The following is a 25658-nucleotide window of genomic DNA, read 5'->3' as shown; positions in this document are numbered from 1 at the left end:
CTGGTCACCTCCACGCGTGGTCTCCACAGGTGCGCCGGCGCAGCTTGTGTACCATGTGCTCTGGACACGACCTGTGATGATTACAGGAGAAGGACGGAGGTCACGAGCGCTGACGTGTGGTGGGCGCCATCCTCAAGGTCAGGGCAGCAGGGGAGACCCATCTGCTCCCGCCCAAGCCGGCACCGTGGGGCTGGAGGGGCTTGGTCTTGCTTGTTGGTCCCTCCTGGGGGTGCCATGTCTCCCTGCTCACCCCCAGCAAGCGCATCACAGACTCTGACAGCAAGGACACCAATCCAACGCCCACTGCCACTTCGAGGGCTTTTTGCTTTTGCTGAGGCGTGGCCCCGATGAGGCTTCGTCTAAAGGAGGAAAGCTAGGAGGCCCCGCAGTCACACCTTCTCTTTCCCTCCAGTCCTTCGAGGGAAGGTCCCACCCGCCCCTCCCCCAGGGAAACTGCTCCTCTCTCCCCGCTGTGGCCTTAGCTCCGACACCCATGGCCTCCTCACCCCCTTCCCCGGCATGGATGTCTACTTTGTTGGGCCTAATAATGACCCAAAGACAAAATTGTCCAGGAAAGAAGGGCAGAGGAAAGAAATGAAAAAATGAGCCTTATTTTTTGAAGCATGAAATCCCTGAGAAGGTCTTAATGGAAGGAATCAAATGTCCCCTCAGTCACCTGCGATGGGGAGCACGTCCACGCAGTGAGACATGGGGGTGGGGGTGGGGGTGGGGAGGAATCCTGGGACCCAAGGTGGCGCTGCTGCTTCTTAGGTCCGTGACTCCACCTGAAGGCCGAGCAAAGCCCGTGAGAGAAACGGACGCCACTGCCCTGAGCCCAGCTGAGGGTCATTAGGACATGAGTGAGGGGAAGGCTCACCTGTGGTTCCTCCACAGGCAGGTCCCTCATGGGCATGGGACCCTTGTGCTCTGGAGCGCATACAGTCCCCGACATGGCCCCAGCCTCGTACTATCTACATTGGCTTTCATTAGCCATGCTCCATACTCCACCCCGCTCCACCACGCTCCACCACGCTCCACCATGCTCCACCACGCTCCATCACGCTCCATCACGCTCCATCACGCTCCACCACGCTCCACCATGCTCCATCACGCTCCACCATGCTCCACCACGCTCCACCACGCTCTACCATGCTCCACCATGCTCCATCATGCTCCATCATGCTCCACCATGCTGCACCATGCACCACCATGCTCCACCATGCTCCATCATGCTCCACCACACCCCACCACGCTCCACCATGCTCCACCATGCTCCACCATGCTTCATCATACTCCTCCATGCTCCATCATGCTCCATCATGCATCCTCATGCTTCGTCATGGTCCCTGTGGCTCCAATTAGAGGAGAACATGACATGGAGACTGTGTGGGTCCTCCCACCCTCAACACTGGCCCAGGGGTACACAGGACAAAGCCCAGGATGCTCACAAGGGCCTGGGAGCATAGGCCAGCCCCATCTGGACGCCGCCCAGCTCCCTGAGTTCCCTCACTGCTCCTCCACACTGCACCCACTCTGCTGGTCTTCTGGAAGTTCCTTCAAAGTGCGGGGTTCACCCTCATGTCCGGGAGGTAGAACACACTCTTTCTTCCACTGGACCCTCTTCCAAGTCAGCCCAATTCTGCTCATTCTCCAAGTGTCCCCCAAAGTCTGCATTAAAGGCCTCTCTGCTCTGAAGTGCCTGGTGGTCACCATGTGTCCTTCAGTAAACTGAATCCTGCTTGGCTGTTGGCTCATCCACTCCATCACCAGATTCTGAGATACAGGAAGGCAGCACAGGGTCTCTCTCCTTCACCCTGTGCCTAGCAAAGGACCTGACATGTAGCCATAGACACACTTCAAATGTTTTATAAAATGGCACAGCCAGTTAAGAGAAAGGACAGAGAACAAATGAAACCCAGTACTTCCCAATATTGAAAATAAATGTTAATTAGCAGCAACGGCTGAACAGGTGGAAACAGGTGTACAAAACTAAAGGAGACCAGGGAGGGGAGGAAATGATGCTGACGCTCGAAGGAGGATGGGATTACTTCCCAGAGGGGAAGGCAGCGTGATTGCTGGAGGGCTGGGGGACAAATTTTGCAATCTTCAAATCTTACGGAGGTAGTGAGGAGAAGAAAAGAGGAAGAAGCAGGGCTCCTGTGTGAGGCCATCTCCAGGACTGGCCAGCTCCAGAGCCAGCCTCCAAGGTGCGGGGGGACCAGTGCACCTGGCCGCTCAGTGAGAGGCTGCAGCTTGGGGGGAAGCGGAGACTGTGACGGCGGGAGAGGGGGATGCCGAGAAGGGTACCCCGCACCCCTGCTAGGTCACACGGGAAGGTCATGGCAACAGCCTCACTATAATGTAGCAGAGGAAATAAATTCTGTCTGCTGTTTAAACAGGGAAATCCTTGACCATGAAAAGTAGCCTCCTAAAGATGGAAATGAAAGACAGCCCTGGGGGAGAGAGAGAGACAGAGACAGAGACAGGGAGCGAGAGAAGGAGACAGAGAGACACAGAGACAGACAGAGACAGATAGACACAGAGAGACAGAGAGATATAGACACAGAGACACACACAGACAGGGACAGACAGAGAGAGACAGAAACAGAGAGAGATAATGACAGAGAGACAGAGAGAGACACAGAAAAATGAAGACAGTCAGAGACAGACAGACAGCAAACACAGAGACAGTGACAGAGACAGAGAGAGAGTCCGGGACACGGTGCTCAGCCAGCCCCAGTGCCAGCCCCACGAAGGAAGCCGCTTGGGCTCTCCAGCTCCAGGGAACAAAAGACGATGTGGACAGTTCATATGATTATCATTTGACGGAGGGAGAAACTCCTGAGTGGCAAGGCTGAGCAGCGGGCCTGAGTCTCCAGATTCTGGGCTTCGATCCAGGTAGCTGGACTCTAAAGTCACCTCTTTCTCTCAAAATACCACTTTACTGGAGGAGGCCGGTTACCCCTTGTCCTTTGTGAACTGTCTGTTTGGACGCCTCATTATGCTCCGGCATCATGATGCGCCACAGAAACAGAACCAGTAGGAGACCCAGACATATGTTGAGAGGAATTTGAAGGAATTGGCTCCTGTGATCAGGGTGGGGGGGGGGGACTGGCAAGTCCAAAATTTGTAGGGCAGGCTGTAAACAAGCAGGAGCTGATGCTGCAATCTTGAGGCAGAATTTCTTCTTCTCTGGGAATCCTCAGTCCTTGCTCTATAGGACTTCAACTGATTGGACGAGGCCCACCCTCCTTATGGAGGGTAACCATATCTCCTTTACTCCAAGTCAGCTGATTGGAGGTGTTCACCACATCTGACAAACACCTTCACAGCAATACCTAGACTGGCGTTTGACTGACTGGGTGCTATAGCTTAGCCGAGCTGGCACAGAACGCTTACCAACCATCGCAGCTTTTGCCCCAGGCTGACACTAACTCCTATTATCGCCATGAGCTCTGCTGTGCTGCACGCACACTTCCACAGTCCTCATTCCCCCTCTCAAGCTTGGGTCACTACGTGATGGCCCTCACAGGACAAGTGGGGAGCAGCTGCTCCTTTGTGCTGGTGAGAGACAAAAGGGAGTGCCAATTTTCACTTATCTGGGAGAAAGGGGTTATCGGTCCAACAGGTTCCCTGTCATTTTTCTGAGTCATCACCAACTAAACAGTAGGTGTTTAAATAATTCGTAAAAGGCAGATTGAAAAAAAAATTACTTTAAAAAGCAACTAAAGTTCTAAAAAGTAATTAGAACTAAAAAGCAGAAGCTAAAATCCATTCCATCAGCAAAGACTTCAGTCCACATGAAATAGAAAGCCCAAAGCCCTTAAAGACTCCAGAGCCAAGGAGCAGAGTCTGTAAGGAACTGAAAAAGATCAAATCTTTACATGAAAGAATAATCTTAACATTGACTTAAAAAAATACTTTCTTTAAATACTAGGAAGCAACGGTCAAGCACCAAGAGTGGTTTTTAAATAAGAAAAGCTTTTTACACTTGTAAGATGCAGCTTATATACGATCTCCTTTTAAAATAGATTTGAGCAAGGCACATATTGAATTGGATAGTTAAAATGAAGATGGACGTGTTATAGACCAGGAAGTCTTTAGGAAGGTAAAAGAATTAAATCAAACTTAATGAATGTATGAGAGCTAAATTTGGGTTTGAGCTTCCTGGCAACCAAAGCAAAGATAGAACATAAGATCCTTACCATTCCTGTTTTAAAGCAAATACTCTCAAAGAGGCAGAGGCAGTATCACCCCTAAGGTGGTGAAAATTGGTTCATGGGGGACCAAAAAAAAATCTTACTTTGCTAATGTAAAAAGCATAGATAGCCATAAAGTACTTACATATACAGTATATGTTGTTGAAACTTCTTGATGGTGATTAGAAAACAATGTTTAAAAAGGTTCCTTAGGCGGCAGTAATGAAGAGGTTGAGAAACACTGTTTCTGAGTTAAAGGAGTATGTCATCGTATCTAGAGCGGCAAGCTGTCCCCTCAAAGCTCATTCTAGATGGAAAGTCTCAGGAAGATACTTGATGACACAGAGGTCTGTTTCTCCTTGACTACAATTTTATAGCCCAAACTTGATTTAAAAGGCAAAAAAAAAAAAAAAAAGAAAGTTGTGTCTGCCTAGTTTGAGAGGTTTTATTTTTGTAAATACACTTGCATTTCTATAATCTATATTAGTAAATTTCTGTAACACTTGTGAAAACGTGTCCAGTTTTGTTTTTCTAGCTGTTGTGTTTGTCACCAACTGTCCAGCTCTGGAGCCCAGGGTGGCAGGCCTGGAGGCTGGGGGGGATGGGGCTGAGGGGGAGGGAGCCCCTGGCGAGGCCAGGGAGGCTGGCCTGGAGGGCGGGACCGAGCACGCCCTGTGCTCTGGTGGAACAGGAAACCTGCACCAACACCACCTACACCATGAAGTCTGCAACCACCCCCCACCCCACCTCCCCTTTTTAGTGTAAAAGGAGCCTGAATGCTGACTTGGGGAAGACGGTTCTCCACGACGTTAGTCTGCCATCTTCTCGGTCTGCTGGCTTTCCGAATAAAGTCGCTATTCCCTGCCCCAACTCCCCGTCTCCCGATTTACTGTCCTGTCGTGTGGCGAGCAGAACGAGTTTAGACTCGGTAACAAAAGCAGGACGGAAACAGCGGCTTTTATATTTGACACTGAGGGATAAAGACATACTATGTCAGACACTGTGAATCTTTTTAAATGATGTTTTATTTTTCATTGTCAATGATTAACTTTTGAGCCTACTAGAAGAGTATCATGATTATAGTGAATAAAAAAATATAGATGATAGAATACAAATATTAGGTTATACATTGTTAGTTTTTTTTTTAACTCATTGTCCACGAACATTTTTAGGACTTCAGCTTTGAAAAAAAAAACCAACAAAACTTAATTTCCTTTTTTTTTTTTTACACTTCCCCCACTTAAAACTTCAGGACACACACTGAGAATCATTTGCAGGCACCTATTAACAGAAGGACCACAAAAACGAAGCAATTTCTAAAGACCATCATATATACACACTTTCTGTACACAATGAGGACAAGAAGGAATCACCTACTTAAACCATCTAATGTAGTACTCATGTTTTTTTTTTTTTAAAAAGAGAGAAAACTGATCTTCCTCTACTCAGGTTTATTTTTCCACTTGATCCAGTATTTTTAATGTTGTTTTCACTCCATAAATTAGTAACTGTTCAGTAGCTGAGAAATATCCTATTTTAAATGATACCAAAGGAATTCAGGAACTTCCCCGAAAGGGCTGACCTCAATCCGCCTGGTGGAGGTTGAAGAGACAGTCAATCAACACAATGTTACACAACCAGGTGCAGTGAGGGGGTTGATAAAACATCCTGCAGGAGTAAGCTGGGGTTCGGCCCGAGCAATGAGGGCTCGTAAGCTCACTTTCTACACAGGTGCTCCAGGGAAAGCCTCATCGCTCCTTACTGGGCTAAACTCACATCCATCAGGCTCTTGGCTAACGTGTCATTTGGCACAAAAAGAACGGACTTTTGGGCAAGACTTGGGCTCTCTCAAGGCAGACAGACTCAGAAGCCTCCAACTCTGATAAACACGACAGCACATCCCAGACGAATAGCCACCTCACCCCGCGATGCGAAAGGCCACGCACCCCACGGCTGGAGCCGAGCTCCTGTTAAAGGAAAAGCAATTGCACTAAGTGTCAGACATCCTGGGCCCGATGAGGTAACCGGCAGGCGTGGAAGAGGCGGGGGCGGGGGAGGCTGGCGGCTGGCCCTTCGGACGGTGCCACGGTTTCACTGCACGATCCCGGAGTCCACCGAGGTCTGCTTGCGGGTCGTCTTGGGCGGGGGCGGGGGCGGGGTCTTGCTGGGCAGCGGAGGCGGGAGATGCTAGAAGACAGAAAATGCGCATTGTTGACGCTCCGACAGGAAAGAAATGGCCTCTTGGTAGGTCTAGACCTGGCCCGGTGGTGGCGAGGGCAAGTCAGTCTGCACCCCTGGGCGGGAACTGGGAAATGCCCCCTCCCTGCAGCGGGGGCTGGCAGGTCTGCTGCTGGGGCCACAGGCCTTTCTCTGATTAGCCGCTTTCCACAAAGCACTTCAGGCGTCTGCACAGCCCCTGAGAAGGGTGACCACTGGTCTTCACACATGTGATTTTTAAAAATCCACGTGCAACTGATCTAGGGGCCCCCGGAAACGGACCAGTTTCAGAGCTGGGCAGTGTACGTGGTTAAGGACAGGTGAATGTGGGCAAAGCAGGACCCAGGGCCACCCAGGCAGCCTGGCTGCGCCACAGCTGGGCCTCCCTTGATCAGGACCCATGTGTCCCTCCTCATGACCCCTGAAGATGTCCCTAAACTGTTCAGGAACAATCAAGTCCTCGGAGGTGCTCTCCAGGGGTGGGTGACAGGCCTTCCGTGCTCTCTGAAACGGAAAGGCCCCACGAGAGTGGGCCGGCCAGGCCATGGGCACCAGTGGTCACCATCCAAGTGACCCACTGACAAAGGAGTTTTTCATCCACAGTCTCTTGCAAAACTGCAAACGGAGGGGGATGAACAAAGTTAGGGGAAAAGGTATAAACTCTTCATAAGGGAAGCACAGGATGTTATGAAATGGGTGAAGCCGTGTCCCAATAAAACTTTATTTACAAAAACAAGTGATGGGCTGGATATGGTCCATGAGCCACAGTCTGCCTTAGATTCCCAGGAATGAATTTACAGCTGGAAAGGTGATAGGAAAAACTGAACGGAACTGCCAGGGTATGAATGGCGGAGGGCAGCCGGTCCCTTGCCCTGGGCACCCTCACGCCCATCACGGACACCGGACACGCGCGAGAGGTTAAGATGTGTTGACCAAATAGGTAAATGAATGAGTGGCCGAGTGAACAAGTGAATGAATGAGTGAATGAATGAGCAGATGAACAAATAAGCAGAGCAGGACAAGCGGGGGCACGCCGCAGGTAGAGCACACCAGAATGAAACCACAAAACACTGTCCCCCAACAAAGGGTGAGGGTGGATTTTTAACAGCCTCTCCGTGGAGGTTCACATTTAGCTCAATGTGAGAAAAGCTGTTTCAAGGACAGAACAGTGATGAAGCAGTCTCTTGCTCACTGCCCAGATTTCCCGATGCACAGACAAATAAATACGGCAGTGATCTAGGGCCGAACGGAGAGCAGGGAATAAATGCAGAGAAGCAGAACTGATATGAGGGCGTGTAACATTACAACAGGGGCAGTAAAGAGTCAACTCGTACATCTTTTTAAGTTAGTAAGAGTGGTGAAGAGAAGCACGGATATCTGGGACTGGTAAATGTCGCTCATTTACTCGAGGAAGCCACAGGGGACGCAGGGCCAGGCCAACAGCCGACACGAGCACGTGCTCTGGGTGCCCCTTGGCGCCAAACACGAGCATGGCGGGCTCGTCACTTCTGAGCAACATGATGGCTTGGACTGTTGGTTCCAAGAGCCATTTTGAAAGAAACGACAGCTTAAAGGGAGAGGACTAGGGTTAACTATAAGCCCGGGGCCAGTCAATGAGAGTGATGGGGACGTGGCTCATTCCCATATAGGATAAATCATCCTTATCCTACAGTGGCCCCTGAAACCCAACTGCTTCCAGTGACGACATCCAAACCCACAGGCGGGCGTCCTGCACACGCCCTCAGCTGTAGGTAAATCAAACAGGAACCCAACAGCAAGGAGACTCGGGTCATCAGTGGAGTGGAATTCACCGCTCTGCTGTCAATGGGGCCCAAGCATGTGTCTCCACCCACAGCGGTGGCGTCGGTGTCTTAGACGATGCCTCCCAGAAGCCGAGATGATCGAATGTTGCTGCTGAGTTGATCTGTAGCAAAAATGAATTTGCTCCCACTTCCAAATTCTGAGTGTTCAGTTCACGGGGGTACGGAGACCGGGACCGGGGGGTGGGGGGTGTTTTTCCAGTAAAATCAAGATATGAAAGTAAAGATGTCATCCGTTGGCTAAGCTGTTAGGAAAACAACACCCCAACCAGCCAGTGTCCTCGCTCAGCTCCCTGTGTCTCCTTTCATTCTAACTTGTAGTTAAAATCTGCAGGAAAGGGCAGGCTTACGTTTCTTTAGTTGCTATGAAACATTCCAGCTTCCTGAAAAGCCACCATGGGGCACCGGGTCCCTTCACCAGGGCCGGTCCCCCGTCGTGGCACCTCTAGGGCCAGAGGGCAGATCTGAAAGGCACTGCAGCCTCACAAGGACAGTTCGTCCCTCCAGCACCAAAGATGGGGCCCCTCTGCATGTTTAGTTTTCTTGCACAAAAGGAATAATTCAATAATATTCTGTAAAGAGATCCTCTCTCTCTTCCACTCCTCTCACAAGAAGAGGGAGATTTTTTTTCCCCCCAGTGGCTTAAAATAACAAACAAAAAAACATAAATGTTTGTTATTTTAAGCCACTAAAAAATAATAGGGGGAGGGTGTAGCTCAGTGATAGAGCACATGCTTAGCATGCACAAGGTCCTGGGTTCAATCCCCAGTCTCTCCATTAAAAATAAATAAATAAAAACTTAATTACCTCCCCCCAGGAAAAAAAGGAAAAAAAATTTAAAATAATAATACATGCTTGTTATTTTGAGCCACTAAAAAAAAGGAGGAGGAGGAGGAGAAATAATAAACTTGGAATTCAGTGAAAAAGTCTCCAACAATAGCAGTGGCCAGGGCGAGGGTGGGGCTGCCCACAGGAACAGCTGGGACAGGGACTTCTCGAGGGCTGGGCTGGGGTCCCAGAGGAGCACGTCCCTGTGCAGCGCAGCATCGACCAGCTTCTTAAGAAAGTCAAACAGACCTCTCCATCCCAAAGGTGCTTTTCAAAACCAAACTTTCACAAGAAATGCACCCCAAGTGGAATGCCCTCGCAGGTCAAGCCTGGCCCTTCGATCCGCTGGCTGGAACTTCCCCCTCTGCCTTGTTCTGAAGCCCCGACATGATGACACAGGAGCCACGGGTCACACACCTGGGTTCTCCCCCTTGCGACCTCTTTCCTCCAAATCAAACCTCCGCCTGCCCAGAGTAAACACGCTAACATCAGGGAGCAGGTTTCTATTTTGCGGAGGAAAGGACATGAAACCTCTGCAACTCCGAGTCCTGACTTACCCTCTGGTGAGGAGGCGGGGGTGGGGGCGTGGGCGAGCCCATCAGGTCCAGGTTCTCCGTCAAGGTCCCGTAGTCGGCCGTGGTGCCTTTGAGAGGCAGAGGGGGCGGGACCTCGGCCACGTCCAGCCCGGTCATGCCATTCAGCTCCAAACCTGGAAAAGCGGGGGGATTCGAATCAAACCCACATTCCCACCTGGCGTGAATGCACACCGGCTGCTTGGTGCTCTCTCGGGAGAGGCAGGGAGGCGAGAGCACTTCATCCTGCAGAAATGCTGGTTCACGGGGCAGAGGAGAGAGCAGGGAGGGGCAGGGCACGCAGGGCCGACATCCCCTCCCGAGGGCACGTTCTAGAGAGAGAACACTAACTGCCATGAGACCCCTAAAACCTGAGCTTAAGGGAGACCAGACCACTGGAAAAACAGCCGGTCAACCCTGGGCCCGCCGATCCCACCTCAGCCCCCCTGCCTTGGTGGCATCTACACAGCTCAGTGTCACAAGGACTGCCTAGACCTAAAGGTTTCAGAGCCCGGCCAAGACTCTGCACCCCGCCTCCTGCGTGCAGTGACTCCCTGGGGAGCTTCACTAAGCCACGTCTGATGGTGCAGCCCGCAGCCAGCTACCTGCCTTTCAAAACCCTCACAGCAGGAAAACCCGTGATTGTATGAAATGAAGTTGTTAGCAGTGGCAGCCCCTGTGGTGGCTGCTCTTCAGAAGCCAAGGGGGAAGCCCAGTTGATTTCTAAAGCAATCCGAACGGGGGTCATTTACAAGCGGAGGGACGATCATTAAGACAACGTATTTTCTCAGACTCTTAGAAAGAATTTGTCTTTTATGTTAAAGAGAGAAAAATGGACATTGTTGCTGCTGGGTTTCTTTTAAAGTTTTCCTCGATGATCCACGTGATTACAAAAAAAAAATCCTCCACGGCCTAGGAAGAGCTGTGTCGATTCACCAGGAAGCCCGGCAGCCGACTCAGCAGTGAGAAGGCCTGTGACCGAGGGACTGCCCTCGTGATCGGCTGCTCAGTCGTTTTCACTGGGTTACTTATTTGAAGACGCCATTTTCACCACTGTTAAGTGTACACATCAGTGGCACTGATCACACTCATAAAGCGGTGCCACCGTCACACACACGTCTATTTCGTCACCCCAAACACAAAGGTTCTGCCCACAGAGCAGTGGTCCCCCCCCGCACCCCCCACCACCAAGCCCTGACAACCTCCAACCTACCTTCTGTCTCCAGGAATTTATTTTATTTCATATAATTGGAATCATCTAATGTTTGTCTTGGCTTACTTCACTCAACGGTATTTTCAGGGTTCACCTGTGTTGCAGCATGTACCAGAACTTCCTTTTTTTAGTGGCTGGATAATATTCTATTGAGTGGATGTTTCTCTGGATGCACGTTTTTGATGAACTATTCATCAGTGGATGGAGACTTGGGTTGTTTCCACCTTTGGGCTACGGTGGATAGTGCAGCTACAAACACACGCTAGGAAGTACCTGCTTGAGTCCTGGTTTTCAGTTCTCCGGGGCAAATGCCCAAGAGCCGACCTGCTGGGGCACATGGAGGTTCTGTGTTTCACTTCGAGGAACCACCAAAGTGCTCTCCTTAGCAGCTGCAGTGGTGCCCGTTTTCAACTATTTATAAAAAATTTAATAAAATATTTTTGAAGAAGATCGCTTGGTTATAGTGTAAGGATGCGAAGCCATGACACCCAGAGACCGTCTCCTTTCCAGCGCCCAGAAACTCTTGGCGCTCTCAGCCTCAACCGCTGTTGTAACCTTGACTCAAGACTGACCGGCTGCTCTGGAATCACCGCTGCTGCCCTTCAGCAAGAAGGAAGCAGGTGCTGAGGACAGGCGTTTGCAGCCCTTCACAAGCCGCTCCACAGCGCGGTGCGCCCGCCCCCCGTATTCCTCCGGCCGCTGGAAGGCAAGTGGGTTCTCCTGGCCTCGCTTGTTCTGCGGCCGCCCTCACTCCCTGCTACCTTCTTGCTGCCAGGATTTCGCCTCCCTGGCCGGCCTGACCTTAGTGGTGGAAAGCTGGTTGCCTGTTGCAGCGGGTTCCACGGCATCCTTCCCCAATTCCCATCCACCCAGATCCCCAGAATATGGCCTTCTTTGGAAATAGGGTCTTTGCAGGTGTGACTGTTAAGGATCTCGAGGTGAGACCACCCTGGATTTGGGGTGGGCCCTAAGTCCCAAGACTGGTGTCTGTAAGAAGAGGTGAGAACACGGAAACACAGAGAACAAGGCATGTGAAGAGAGAGGAGGGACTGGAGTGATGCTGTCACAAGCCAAGGAACGCCAAGGATGCCACCAGAGGCTGGACGAGTCGGCACAGATTCTCCCTGAGCCTCCAGAAGGAAGCAAGACTGTCGATACCTTGATTTCAGAATTCCAGCCTCCCGGCTGCGAGAGAATGAATCTCTGTTGTTCAGGGCACCGAGTTTGTGGCGATTCACTGCAGCCCCCTAGAAACTGGGCAAAGCTGGAAAGCAAGTTATACCCTGAGCCCCTCAGCACAGCGTGGAAGTGGGTCTTCCCTTCCTGTTCCTCTTGGACACAAGGTCCCTGTGGGCGGCGTGATCCTGTGACAGGAAATGGTGGGCACTCCCTATGCCTCCGTCTCCCCCAGGGCACAGGAGGTTTGGAGAACCTGGACCAGCCCCACCCCTTCCACCCAGGACGCCAGGAGCCCGCGACGGGGCTTTGGCCTGATTTTCTTTGCGGACACTCCCTGTAAGTCAGGTGCCTGCCAAAACTCTCTCCATCCGCTGGAAGGAGAGGAGGTGGGTCTAACTTCAGAGCCTTCGGTCAAGGGGGAGGTCACAGAACAATGTCACGAATTCAGATGTGAAGGTCCCACTTACTGGACTGCAAACTGAAGCTGAGCTTGGCCCGTGGCGTGACCGGAGGGGGCGTGTGCTGGGAGGACGGTGACGACGGGGACACGGAGAAGCGCCTTTCACTCCCGATGACGTTGATCACCTGGCTCTTCGGTCTCTGGGGCCGCAGGGGACTTATCTATGTCGGAGGGACAGAAGCAGAGTTAGGGTCTGCCACGGGCTGAGTTATGTCCCCACAAAAATTCAGATGCTGAAGCCCGAACTCCCAGGCCCTGTGAATACGACCTGAGCTGGAAACAGGGTCTTTGCAGATCTTCAAGTTAAGGTTTGGTTATCCTGGTGGGCCTGATCCAGTCTGATTGGTGTCATTGCATCAGGGGGTAACTGGGACACAGAGCCATGCACACAGGGGCAGTGCAACAGGGAAGGGCACTGACTCCGTGTTAGATCTGCTCCTCTGGCTCCAACCCTGGGCTCCGCGTCCTGTGCTTAGTCATGCTTAGTCATGCTGGTTCTGCACCTTTTATAGAAGAATGCTGCCTACAGTCTGAAATACACAGGGTACCTATCCTCCAGGCTCTGACCTGTGAGCGTAGCACACTTTCCCATTCATACAGAGATAAAAAGCTACAGAACAGAAAATAACACTTGTCTTACTGGAGGTTTACAGGGACATCACGACCTGACCCAGGTGGTCAGCGGCAAGAACAAAGGATTCCAACACCAAGAGGTTTGCAACAACCACCCACACCCGCTCCCCTTTTTAGTGTAAAAGGAGCCTGAATTCTGACTTGGATGAGATGCTTCTCCCGGACACTATTCCCCCGTATTCTCAGTCTGCTGGCTTTCTGAATAAAGTCATTATTCTTTGCCCCAGCATCTCATCTCCCGATGTGTTGGCCTGTGGGGTGGCGAGCAGAACAAGTCTGGACTTGGTGACAAGAGCACCGTGTGAAGATAAGGGCAGAAGTCAGAATGATGCTTCTACAAGATGAGCCACGCCAGAGACTGCTGGTGGACCACGAGACGCTGGGGGAGAGGCCTGGAACAGACTCCCCTCACAGCTCAGAGGGAACCAGCTCTGCTGACACTTGGGGCTTGGACGTCCAGCCTCTGGAACCGTGAGACAGTCAACCCCCGCCCCCTAGGCTGCCCAGCGTGTGGCGCTTGGTTACAGCAGCCCTGGGAGTGCAGGCCTCCCAGGAGACTCCCGACTGGTGTCACACCACGTGTTTCCAGCGCATAAATGTAAGACAGCAGAGTCCCGCATGGGCCACTCACAGCAGGCGAGAGCACACAGGGGACGCTCCAAAGGGTCAACAGTGGAATCAGAGACCAGCTCAGCGACCAGCACACCGCGGGCTCCTGGCTCCTCGGTCCTCCTTGGCCGGTACGTGAAAGTCTACAAACTTGCTGAAGGGCTCGCTTTACTCACTCCCTGTCTCCTCGCCCACGCTGCGCTGTTACTGGGCAGGGATGCTGTCTGCTTCTCATCGCGCTTTTTCCTGCCCGTCTCTGACTTTCGGATGCACTTGACTTTTCCCACCTAAGCCTTCTCCTTGTTTGTAACACCAAGAAGTTTTATTTATCTATTTCTGAGAACTTGGTCTCAGATCATGAGGCCTCGGGGAGCACAAGCAGTTCAAAACACTGTGAAGGAGGAGTAATTAGAAAAGTTATTAACCCAGCAGGAAAGGGGGAATCAGTATCTCCCCTCTGGGCCGGGCAGGGCAGGCAGGCAGGGCTCCCAGGCTGGTGCTGGGGCTTGATTCCCGGGCCTGGTGGGTGGACCTGCTGGTGAGGGCCCGCGGCAGAGCAGGTGGGGGGCAGTGTGGGCCCTAAGTGGTCTGCAAAGACAGGGCCTCCCTGGAGGCTACCGAGGCTGGAGGGAGGAGAAAACGGCTTACGCCCTTTGGTAGGTGGGGTAAGGGAGGGGACAGTGGCCACCCGGCTGCCTTCCAGAACTATCCTGTGCCAGTGAGGCAGACTCTGGATGCCAGGCGTCATCCCTCATCTGCAGGAACTGGCGAGGTCCCTGCAGCCCAGCTGCCGTGGGAGGCCGGGGCAGCCTGGTTGACCTCGGGGCCCTGCCTGGGTGCGCGGTGTGTATGGGAACTTCTCAGGGCCCTGCCTGGGTGCGTGCGTGTGGGACCTGGCGACAGGGACTCAGGCACTGCTGGGTGCGTCTCCCATCGTCCCGATCCCATCCTGACGGCTCAGACAGCAGAAGGATACTTCACTGGGGAGATGCACACTGCACCTGGAGGCCCCTCTCCTGCCCAGGCTCTGAGAGGCTCAGCTAAAGGGCATGAAATTACTGATGATGCAGATTCAGGAAGGAAGCTGAGCTCAGCCCCGCGGAAGTGTGGGGACGCCCAATGGATGCAGAGCAGGGCAACCCCAGAGGCCCAGAGCGCCACTCCAGGAGCGGCTGCTGCCGCCACCCAGCAAACCTCCCTCCCACAGACCCCACCGGCGCACCTGCTCTGTCCTGCAGCTCTTGGCCGGTCCCATGCACGTGGGTGACAGGGAAGAACAGGTCTGAGCCCCTGTTGGCTCTGCTCCTTTACCTCTAACCCTGCGCTCTGTTGCCTGCGCTTAGTCATGCTGCTTCTGTGTCTTTTGTAAAAGAACGTTGCCTTGAGCCTGAAATGCACAGGGCAGCCCATGCTCAAGGCTGTGACCTTGAAGGGCAGAACACTTTTTCCTTCATATAGAGATACAAAGTTACAGAACAGAGAATAACATTTTGTCTTGTTGGAGGTTTACAGCGACATCATGACCTGACCCAGGCGGACAGCTGCAAGAACAAAGGATTCTGACACCAAGAAGTCTGCAACAACCACCCACACCCCCTCCCCTTTTTAGTATAAAAGGAGCCTGAATGCTGACTTGGGGAAGACGGTTCTCCAGGACATTAGTTCCCCACCTTCTCAGTCCGCTGGCTTTCTGAACAAAGTTGTTATTCTTTGCCCCAACGTGTCATCTCCTGATTTATTGGCCTGTCGTGTAGTGAGCAGATGAGTTTGGACTCGGTAACCCATGGAAGCTGGAATGGGAAACAGGCTGCAGGTGCCTAACTGTACTCACAGACTTGGGCAACACCTGTCACCTGGAAGACAGGCGGCTGGACTGGATCAAGGACAGCAAGTCTGCCCACAGTGAGAGGTCAGATTTCTGGCCCCTCGAGCTGCAGCTGTGGCCATTCTGAGACTCCCTGGAGGCTGACATTGGGGGGGGGGGGGTCAAGGTTCTGGTGCGTTCTTGTGGATTTGCTGAGGGTACTCCAGGCCAGCCACTGGGGGCCCCACTTTGTGCTGAACTCAGCCCCTCTTTGCTAGTCCCTCACAGCACAGAGGGACAGAACTTGTACTGTGATGGCCAAGCCAGGAACGTCCTTTGACTTCACACAACTTAATTCTGATCAGCTCTGTCACTTGGCTCAAATTCTCTGAGGCCCTCAATTTTAACAACTCGAAGTAGAGCTTAAATAAAAATGTATGAAAGACTTGCACAGTGTCTGCACTTAGTAAATACTCAAAAAATGTTTCTGTTAATTCCCCCACCCAGTCATGGTGTCGGGAAACTTGAGAGAAGGGCACGTTGGCCGGTCCCAGCAGGGTCGCTGTCTTCTCCACTTTCCAGAAGAGTGGACAGGGAACACGGGATGGTCATCAGAAACATCTTAATCCCTCTGTGGGAGGTCCTGCGCCTGAGCACGTCACACTAGCCTCTGGCCAGTCCCTCCCCGGGCCCGCCACCCTTGGGGGCCTGCCTGCTGCACAAACACACAGCCCAAACGCCTCACAAGGGCGTCCGCCTTCATGAAGGCCGTAGTCGCAGCTCCGGGGTCTCCTTGACCAGCGTGTGACTGCTGGTCTCGGTGGCACGTAATCTGGATGAAACATACCCTCTGGTGATCAAGAAACAAACAAGCAGTGAAGCAGGTCTTATGAAAAGGTGGTCCCACCCGAGCGCTCTGATCAAGCGGCCCTTCAGTGACAACCAGAACAGGTCGTGGGCTCCCACCCAGGGGAGGCACACCCCTGGCCGCCGCCTCTCTTTCAAGGCGGAGGCAGCTCTAAGCCTGACTTAACCTTTGAAGCTGACAGCCTGTGAGAGCCTCTTCTTTGTTTCCAGTCTACAAATAGCACTTTCTGAATAAAGTTCATCCCAGAAGCTGTCCGTGCCTCATCTTTGCGCTCAGGCTCCAAACGCCGCTCTGCGCTGCTGGGAGCGGCAGCCCGCAGGCGCAGCCCTGGGACGAGAGCGTGCTGCCTGGGTCTCAGGGCTGTCACACACCCCGGACTCGGGATGAACGAGAGTCCCTGGAACCCGTTTTTAATGTCAACTAACTGGCACGTGTCCTGTTAAGTCCCCGAAAATCCTTCTGAAAAATGGCCAAGGGATTTAAGCAGGGAGCAGACGAGGCAGGGAGGATAACACAGCACACGGGCAGCTGGCACCGCCCCGCGGGAAGGGGCTCTGGGACCCTAGCCGAGCAGATTATAACACCCGGGCAGAAACTGTGGCTTAGTGATTTCCGGTCAGGAAGGGGCAAGGGAACAGCGTTAGCTGGCACAGAGCACTGTTTTCTGACAGCAGAAGCGTTCCTGTTCACCTCCTGAGATGTCTGAATGTATCACGGAAGCAAGTCCAACTTGGCTGCAAGGCCTAGACCCATGTGGGTCCTGCTGACAGCCGGCCCCGCCCTGACCCCTTTCAGGATGGAGGATGGAGGCGAAGACAGGCGTCCTCAGGAGAGAGGCAGCTCTATTCTGCACCTCTGGATGCCAGACAGCATCAGGTTCTACAAGGGGAGGGCTGTGGGAGACGCCAGAGTTTTAAGTGACTATTTCATAGCCAATTCAATGAAATCCAATTGACAGCCCCCTTGGCCATATGTAGAGGAAAGACAGGTAGCGGCAGCTACCGTACAGCGAGGGAGGGAAGGCTCCCTGTGAAATTACCGTTTCTGAAAGGATCACAGCCTCCGACTGCTGCAGGGGAATGTCGGTGGGTTTAAATTCTTTATCAAATATCTCTTGATGCTTGCTGTTCCTTTTTTCCTTCTTCTTGTCCTTCTTCTCTTTATCCGGGTCGTCCTTGTCCAGCTTGTCCTGGGACCGGGAGTGCATTTTCTTTGGCAGGAGCGGCTCCAGAGCGAACCTAAAGGAAATGGTTCTTTAAATCAATGACGTCTTAATAGGACAACCGCTGCTGTTCACCCTGCAGGCACACATAACGTCACTCAACGTGAGTCAAGCGCTGATCAGGAACTGCCCAATTTTACAAGGAAAGACATGATTTTAAAAGGGAGGCCAGCGGAGACTTACGGTATGTATTACTGATTGCAATCATTGTGGTTTTGCTTCTCGATAAAAATAAACTGGAAAAAAACAGAACACCTGTAGGACCACGGGGGAAACGCGAAGTCTGGCTGGATCCATGACAATATTCAGTGATTATTGTTCATTTACGAGGGGAGGGTGGTATTGGGGGTCTATTTCAGAAGGGAAGCCCTCATCTTTTAGAGATTCATACTGAAATATTCACGCATGCAGTGAGGAGAAGTAGACAGATGCTCAAGCAGGGGCCGTCTGTATTGATACACAGAGAGATGCCTCCGTGAGAAACAAGCCAAATGTGTGGAGATGCCCTCAGTTCTTCAGCCGAGAACTGAGCTTGAAACAGAGGATGTGGGTTCCAGCTCTGCCACCTACTGGTGTCACTGCACGTCCTCTGACCACTGTGGGCTGCATGGCCCCATCCACAAAATGAAATGAAGTGAAAATGGTATTTGAGAAGAGATATGATCTCTTAAAAGAAGCCAGAGTCAGTCCTGTAGGAGAAACAGCCTGAATTGTGATTTGATTAATATGTTTTCAGAATGTGGCTACCCATCGGTCCCACACGGTGAAGAGAAGCAAACGGTCGGCCACGGGGGTTCATGGAAGCCCCCAGCTGCCCACTGTCCAGGCAGTCCCTGAGCCCAGTGGGGAAGCAAACCCCAGCCCCCAAAATGCAGACAGTCAGGACCGGGGTCTGGGGAGTCTGCCCTCGGGAGCTCTCAGTCCCCACTGCGACCTTCCAAGCCTGACTTCCTGGAAGGCCTGGAGACTAAATTGGCTTCTTCAAGGGGAGACTGGCTGAAAGAAAAAGAAGCGTGGCAAGCCAATCACATTTTCATCCTTGCTGTGGTTTCTTTTAAACTCATTTGTGAATGGGACATTTACAACAAAACCATTGCTCTGATTAGAAAGATCATGACAGCGATGTGGCTTACCAACACGGGAGAGGTAACGTGGAAATCGACACTTAGATGCATCATTCACAAAACCACATTTCAAATCCACGGCAGATACAGATGGCCAAGAGCAAGAATCACATTTCCTAACTTTTGTTTTTCCCAATAAAACTGGTTGGGCAGCAGGATTTCAAAAATAATGGTACTGAATGCAGGCACTGATTGTCAGTAGCTGCTAACAGCACTGGAAGAGAGTCAGACACGATGTCCTTCTGAATGAAAGAACCTATGAAGTTGTCCTGTCCCCAGATCAAGCCTGAATCTGATCAAGCCACTAGGAGTGACCACCAGTCTGCAGGAAATACGCAGAACAGAGATACGCATTCAGTAACACTATAGGGCGTGCAGTCAGCAAACTCCAGGCTACATCAGAAAGCAACCTAGATTTTTCAACACATGAATTATAAGGAACAGAAAAGAAAAAGGTAGAAGGGGAAACTTATTGATGAAAAGAGAATGAAAGAACTGTATCAACCAACCACAAGGTAAGTATCTTATTTGGATAGGTTTCAAACAAACCGAAAAAAAACCTGACATTTATGACACAACTGGAAATTAAAACCAGTACTGGATGATAATATGGAATGACTCTTCATTTTTCGCATATGATAAGGGTAGTATGATTGCGGTTAGAATGCACACTGAAATGTTTACGGAGGAAATGACATGATTTTGAGATTTGCTTCAGAGTAATATGAAGGAGATACAGGGTGGGGCACAGACTGGAACAGCTGGGCTAGGAGTTGAGGTGGTTGAGGTTGGCTTATGGGTGGGCACAGGTCCCCATTATCTCTTCTGTCCCCTTTGTTCATGTCTGAAATTTTCCATAATAAATACTTGAAAATGACTGATGAAATACACCAGTATTGACTGTGATCATTAAGGCATTCTGGGACGCCTGGACTTTTCCAGCTGGATACACAAAAACCAATAAATCAACACCCAGAAGGCGTTAAAGATTATATCTATTATGTTACAAGCAATAATAAAAAATCTGCATGATTCTATTCCAGGTTTTGCAGAACTTGTGATAATTCATGAAGGGAAAAAGAAAAAAAGGATTAGTGGACATCTTTTAGCTCAGGGGAAAAACCTGTGCTGTGAAATCCAGACAAGTGTATAAAGAACAAAGAGGAAGACAGGCTGAGTTTAAAATTTTTCACATGATGAGAAGAAACTACTGGCAGGATGAACTTTATTTGGCACATAACCTGCACCGTTTGAGACCAAAGCCTCATTTTCTCCACGTTCGCTACGTAGGTAAGGGTGGCAACCCTGAGAATGCACAAAAATCTGGACTCAGATAAAGATGGCTTCTAGTTCAAGGCTCAACAGATGACTCCTGGGAAGGAGGCAACAGCCGGAACTCATGTAGTTACACGTGCTGGACACCAGTCTTCTGCCTAAAACCTCTAGATCCCTTTCTGCCCTCCTTGCTCCATTTCTGGAAATATAAAAACCTTTTCATAACTAGCCTGGGGATTTTCCTGGGGAGAAGTCAAATTAAATTTCTTTAGCAATCTTGCTCTAAGTGACAAGCACACATGATTTAAATACTTCTGAATGGAGAATTTCCATATGGTCTTGTCCTTATAAGGAGCAGACACTGATAAAAGTTACTGTTCTGAAAAAAAATGTGGGAACAGTTTTCAACCATCCATTGGGCACACTGGTCGGTGGAAACCATGGGCACTTGGATTGGAACTGTCCCTCGGGGTGCCCTGGAAGTTTGTGTCTGCACGTCACAGGGGCCATGAGACTATGCGTTTGATAGGATGATGGATTGTAAACCAAACGGGCTTGGATAAACCCCACACTGTGCAAACTCGGTGGTAAAACAATTAGAAGATTTTCTCTGATGTTTAAATTGCATGTGACATTTTTTTCTTTCAGTACAATCAGAACAAACTTTCCACAAAACAAACCCTAAAACACACCAGAAAAGTCAATATTGAAGTTCTCTTTGCAGGAGACAGCGGGAGTTCAGTGAATGTTTGTCTATTCCCTTTTTAGTTGCTCTATGCCATCCTGTGCTTGAGAGAAAAACTGGGTCTCCAAAGAGATCTTGCAGAAAGGTGGCCCTTCCACCTACATGGGTGTGACAGCCCTGCCCTGGTGTGACACCTTGCAAGGGAGCAAATGATGAAAAGTACAGGCAGACAGCTGGCAAGAAACATACCACGTGCTTCCGGGACTTGTTGAAAAGGACTGAACACTCGTTGGAGGTTTTAAGATTTCACGGAAATCTTACCAAAGTGGTACCCAAAGTCAGAATTTTTTCTCCAAGACTCACAAGACCCTGCGAGTCTTAGTGGGCCCTATGGTTGTAGAGTCTTGGAGAGTCTTCATTTCAAAGAGAGTCTGACTTGTAAAAATCCTCTCAGTTGTGGTGAAACAAAGCCAGGGCCCCAAGTGGCTCCTCCAGGCCCCTCACCCATCAGACTCACCCATCAGAGCCCGGCCTGGAAGGGGTGCTGTCCGATGACAGGGATGAGACGGAGGCCACCGACAGGGGCCGGGAGGAAGAAGGCATCGTGAAGGATCGCACCATGGACCGGGGACGGCTGCCTCTTCTGTCATCCAGACTTGAGGGCTGGGGGAGACAGACAGAGAGGGAGAGAGACTTGGTCAGTGGTCTTAGCAGCCTGGAATCTAGACCAATATTGTCGATACTTTTATGAACAGTACATATTCTTGTTCAGAGCTGAAGATAAAAATAATGGTATTTGGAAAGTTTTTGAAATCGCATTTGATACTGTGAAAAATACCAAAAAGAGCTGATTTTTTAAATTTTAAAAGCAATTTTCTGTACCAAGACCACAATGCATCAACCTGTACCAAAGTCACACACTGATTAGAAATCTTAATTTATAGAATAACATCTATCATGGGACTAAAGAAGTTGCAAGATCTTTAGATGAACTTTGTACATCTCTGCATATTGAAAAGCCATGCAAATCACCAAAATACATGGGTGCATAATGCCTGACCTTCTCTAGACTAAAATAAGATGCTCCTGCTGATTAACTAATTAATTAATTGAAGGCGGATTTCCTCCCCGCCAGTGACTGGTACAATGGATTATATGAATCCATGGCAGAGCTGCTAAAACTCCTCGTCCTCGCCAGAGAGTGGACGAGGGATAAATTCTAGAGAAAAACAGTCTCTGGATAGAGTTTTCCATCCTTCTTTGACATACCATTGTATATTAACAAAATAAGCACCACTGAAATACAGCACATGTCAACATCTAATTAGCTACAAAATGCTAATGTATCCACACCGTGAGCCAGATGTTGGCACATCTGGGACCGCAGCTGCTGCAGAAGCTCCTTCCTTTAACCTGAGGATGCAGAAACCAAATTCCCGTGGGGCACCCGTCTCTGTGTGGCTTCGACCTCCCTAAGCCCCAAACCCACGCCACCAAAGCTGGCATTTAATTCAGCCAATCACCTAGAGAAGATCTGCTTGGGACGACGGGTGATTACAGATTGTATAACCTCACTTCCAGGTCTGACAAGTGGGCCTGTATCTTAAATATATGTTTTGTATATAAAATACTGTTTGATCTACACACTAACTCTTTAATGGTAAAAAGTTCAGAATTGCAAAAGAACAGTTTGAAGCAGGCACTGGTCAACATTTTCTGCAAAGGGCCAGATAGTAAGTATTTCAGGCTTGCCGGCCATAAGGTCTCTGATCCAAGCGTGAAAACAGTCATAGACAATACAGAAATAAATGAGCACCTCTGTGTTCCAATAAAACTTTATTTATAAGAACAGAGGGCCGGCCATAGTTTGCTGACCGCTGGCCCAAAGCAATATGCAGCTCGAATTTGCCAGCACGAAGGGTCTGGTCAGTCTTGGGTGTAGTACCAATGATGGTGTCATTGTCCATATCCAGGGAGACAGCCATTGTCATTAATTGGCTTTCATAAGGAAACTTAAAAGGAAATGGTTACTTGTAGATTCGTCCCAATTGTAAAAATGTTTCTGGAGACTCAAAGTCTACAGTATCTTCTTCTCAACTCTTTTTAAAGGTTGTATCTCACTTTGTATTATTATAAAATACTGGTTACGGTCCCCGTGTTGTACAACTTATTTTTGTAGCTTATTTTATACCTAATAGTTTGTACCTCTTAACCCCCTACCCCTAATGTTGCCCCTCCCCACTAGTAACCACTAGTTTGTTCTGTGAGCCTCCTTCTTTTTGGTTACATTCACTAGTTTGTTGTAGTTCTAAGATTTCACACACAAGTGACATCACGCAGTATTTGTCTTTCTGTCTGACTGACTTCACTTAGCCGAATACCCTCCAAGCCCGTCCATGTTGTTGTAAACGGGAAAACGTCACTCTTTTTTATGGCTGAGTGGTGTTTCATTGTATAAATACACCACAGTTCTTTTTTAATCCATTCATTTGTGATGGACACTGGGGTTGCTCCTACACCTTGGCAACTGTAAGTAACGCTGCTGTGAACATTGGGGTGCATGTATCTTTTTGAATCAGTGGGGCTTTTTCATACTTGTACCTAGGAATGGAACTGCTGGGTCGTATGGTAGTTTTATTTTTAGATTTCTGAGGAAACTCCATACTGCTCTCCACAGTGCTGCACCCATTTACATTCTCACCAACAGTGTAGGAGGGTTCCCTTTTCTCCACATCCTCGCCAACATCTGTTATCTTTTTGTTGACAGCCATTCTGACAGGTGTGAAGTAGTATCTCATTATAGTTTCGATTTGCATTTCCCTAATAAGAGGCAACGTGGAGCATCTTTTCACATCCCTGTTGGCCATCTGCATGTCTTCTTCAGAAAAATGTCCATTCAGGTCTTCTGCCCATTTTTTAATCAGGTTTTTTTCTTTTTTTGATGTTGAGTTGTATGAGAGGTCTATAGTTTTGGACATTGACTCTATCATTCATGCAACTTGCAAATATTTTCCCCCAGCCAGTAGGTTCCCTGTTTTAACACATTCAGACGGCAACCCAAGGCTGGAAGTGTTCATCTCGGCCAGCCTCTTGGCTGGGCCCTGGGAGCCTGTTTTGTGTCCTGTGGTCCCTGACCTACCCAAGGAAGAGTCCTGCCTGCTACTCTAGGCGCCCCCGACCACCCCGCCCGCCAGCCCGGCACCACTCGCCCAGCTCGGCCACTGGTCTGCTCTCTGGCATCTCCGTGCAACGCTGAACCCTCTGTACACTTTGAGACCTGTTTGCAGCCTCTGCCTTTCAAAACCCACACTTGCACGGCAGCAGCAACTGAGGACGGCTCAGAGGTGGGGAATCAGCATTTCCGAAGCCAGGGTTTGTCTTTCTGAATCCCACCTGCTCGAGCCACCTACCAACCCAGGAGGGGCTGCCTTTCCCACCTCTCCCTGGCAACCGCCTCAGCTTGACTGCAACCCCATCCTCTCTGGGCCCAGGTGGGCGGCAGAAGGGAAGAGAGCCAGCAAGCAACCTCGCGCTCAGGTGATCTTTCTGGCTTGGCAGATGCTGCCTCTGTGGTCCATCGTCCACTGGGCACATGGAGACACAGTTCCAGGAAAGGCAGCTCTATTTACTGTGGAGAAGAAACACAACCCTTCCCACCTCTGGGTGCTGCGAGCCCCGTTGCTAAGAGAGTCCGGTACGACAGTTTCCATTTCTCTGATGAAATGATCTTCACAGAAGCCGTGTGATCCCAGCACTGAGTGCATGGACGCACAGGAGGGAGTTGGTTATGGACCAGGAGGTGCAGACGGCCAGCAGGACAACCTCGTCTGGCTCTCGGGAAGGCTCAGAAGCAGCGGTGAGCGCCCCAGCCCCACCACAGAGGGCCGGCGCTGTCCCCCGAGGCAACTTTGAGTCCTGGTCGGGATGCAAAAGCACAGACGGGGAAGATGGGGAAGGATAAAGGAGGGACGGCAGGAGCGGGCTCCGGTGGCGGAGGGACAGAGGCCACTACTGGTCCTGCATCAGCAGGGCCCCCACTGGGTGCGGCCCTGGGCTCCCCTGGGCCATTCGCCTCACAATTCCTTCTTGACCGAGCAGCGCCTCCAGAAACCGAGCGACCAGGACTTGTACTTTTTGCACCTGAAGCCGTTAGCCTCTCCCAGTCCTGACAGATGTGGCTCCAGCTCCAGGACGCTGTGAGTGAAGTGGTGTCTCTGTCCTGGCAGCGGGGCTGGCAGTGGGTGGGGAAGTTAGAGCTAGGCTCGAATTTTGATTCTGTCACGGATGATGTGACCTCGCATAAAAGTGGAACCACTCGACTCTGGACCTCAGCTTCCTCCTGGGCACGCAGGGAGTAACCATCTCACTGAGGGCCGGTGTGAGGATGCCACTCTGTGCTCGTCAGGCGGAGGGGCCCAGAGGCAGCAGGAGAGATGGGCCTGGGTGCCAGAGAGACTTGAGTGCTCAGCACTGGGACCGGGTGGTGGTAAAGCGGTGAGGTGGATGACAGCGGAGAAAGCTTCCCTGTTTCCCATCAGACTTGAAGAGGAGGATGAAGGACCGGCTGAGAAACACGGAAATCTTTTTCAGGAGCTTGTGGACAAATGCCTCCTGTGTGCCCCTGGGCCAGTGAAGGCTTGGGGGCCAGTGCTGAGTGCGGCTGAGGCCCGGGGTCCCTCCCCTGGGGACCCTGGCGTCTGCCCTCCTCACTCCCTAAGTATCAGGAGAAGCCAGCCTCTCGAGCTTTCACACAGGGAGCCAGAGAGAAGAGGGCAAAGCCGAGGGGCCGCCGGAGCCGCCGTGGCTTAGGAGTCAGAGGGCGCCCACGTCTTCCCTTCCCACGGCCTAGGCTGGCTCAGAAAGCCTGACAAAATGGTTTATGTCCTTCCTATGGAGTTTTTATTTTTAAATCCATCTTTTTTAAAACAGGATGATACTGTATTGCTTTTC

At 50.8% G+C, this 25658-nt stretch overlaps 1 protein-coding gene across 3 annotated transcripts in view; it reads right to left on the bottom strand.

Annotated features, from left to right (window-relative positions):
- Nucleotides 1-5206: 5206 nt before the first annotated feature.
- The window catches only part of DOCK1 (dedicator of cytokinesis 1), a 480997-nt gene continuing 460545 nt past the window's right edge, over nucleotides 5207-25658 (bottom strand). For all 3 annotated transcript variants that reach the window (XM_072972106.1, XM_072972107.1, XM_072972108.1), the window contains exons 48-52: nucleotides 21226-21371; nucleotides 17442-17640; nucleotides 12496-12649; nucleotides 9622-9773; nucleotides 5207-6386 (exon numbers count right to left, since the gene is read on the bottom strand). In XM_072972106.1, coding sequence (XP_072828207.1) covers nucleotides 6291-6386; nucleotides 9622-9773; nucleotides 12496-12649; nucleotides 17442-17640; nucleotides 21226-21371 — 747 coding nt within the window. In that variant the 3' untranslated portion in view covers nucleotides 5207-6290. The remainder of the gene's footprint in view (nucleotides 6387-9621; nucleotides 9774-12495; nucleotides 12650-17441; nucleotides 17641-21225; nucleotides 21372-25658) is intronic.

Source organism: Vicugna pacos, chromosome 11 (assembly GCF_048564905.1).
Source record: "Vicugna pacos chromosome 11, VicPac4, whole genome shotgun sequence".
Classification (NCBI taxonomy): Eukaryota; Metazoa; Chordata; class Mammalia; order Artiodactyla; family Camelidae; genus Vicugna; species Vicugna pacos.
The sequence above is the reverse complement of the archived record's forward strand: the minus strand, read 5'-3'. Positions and strand labels throughout refer to the sequence as shown.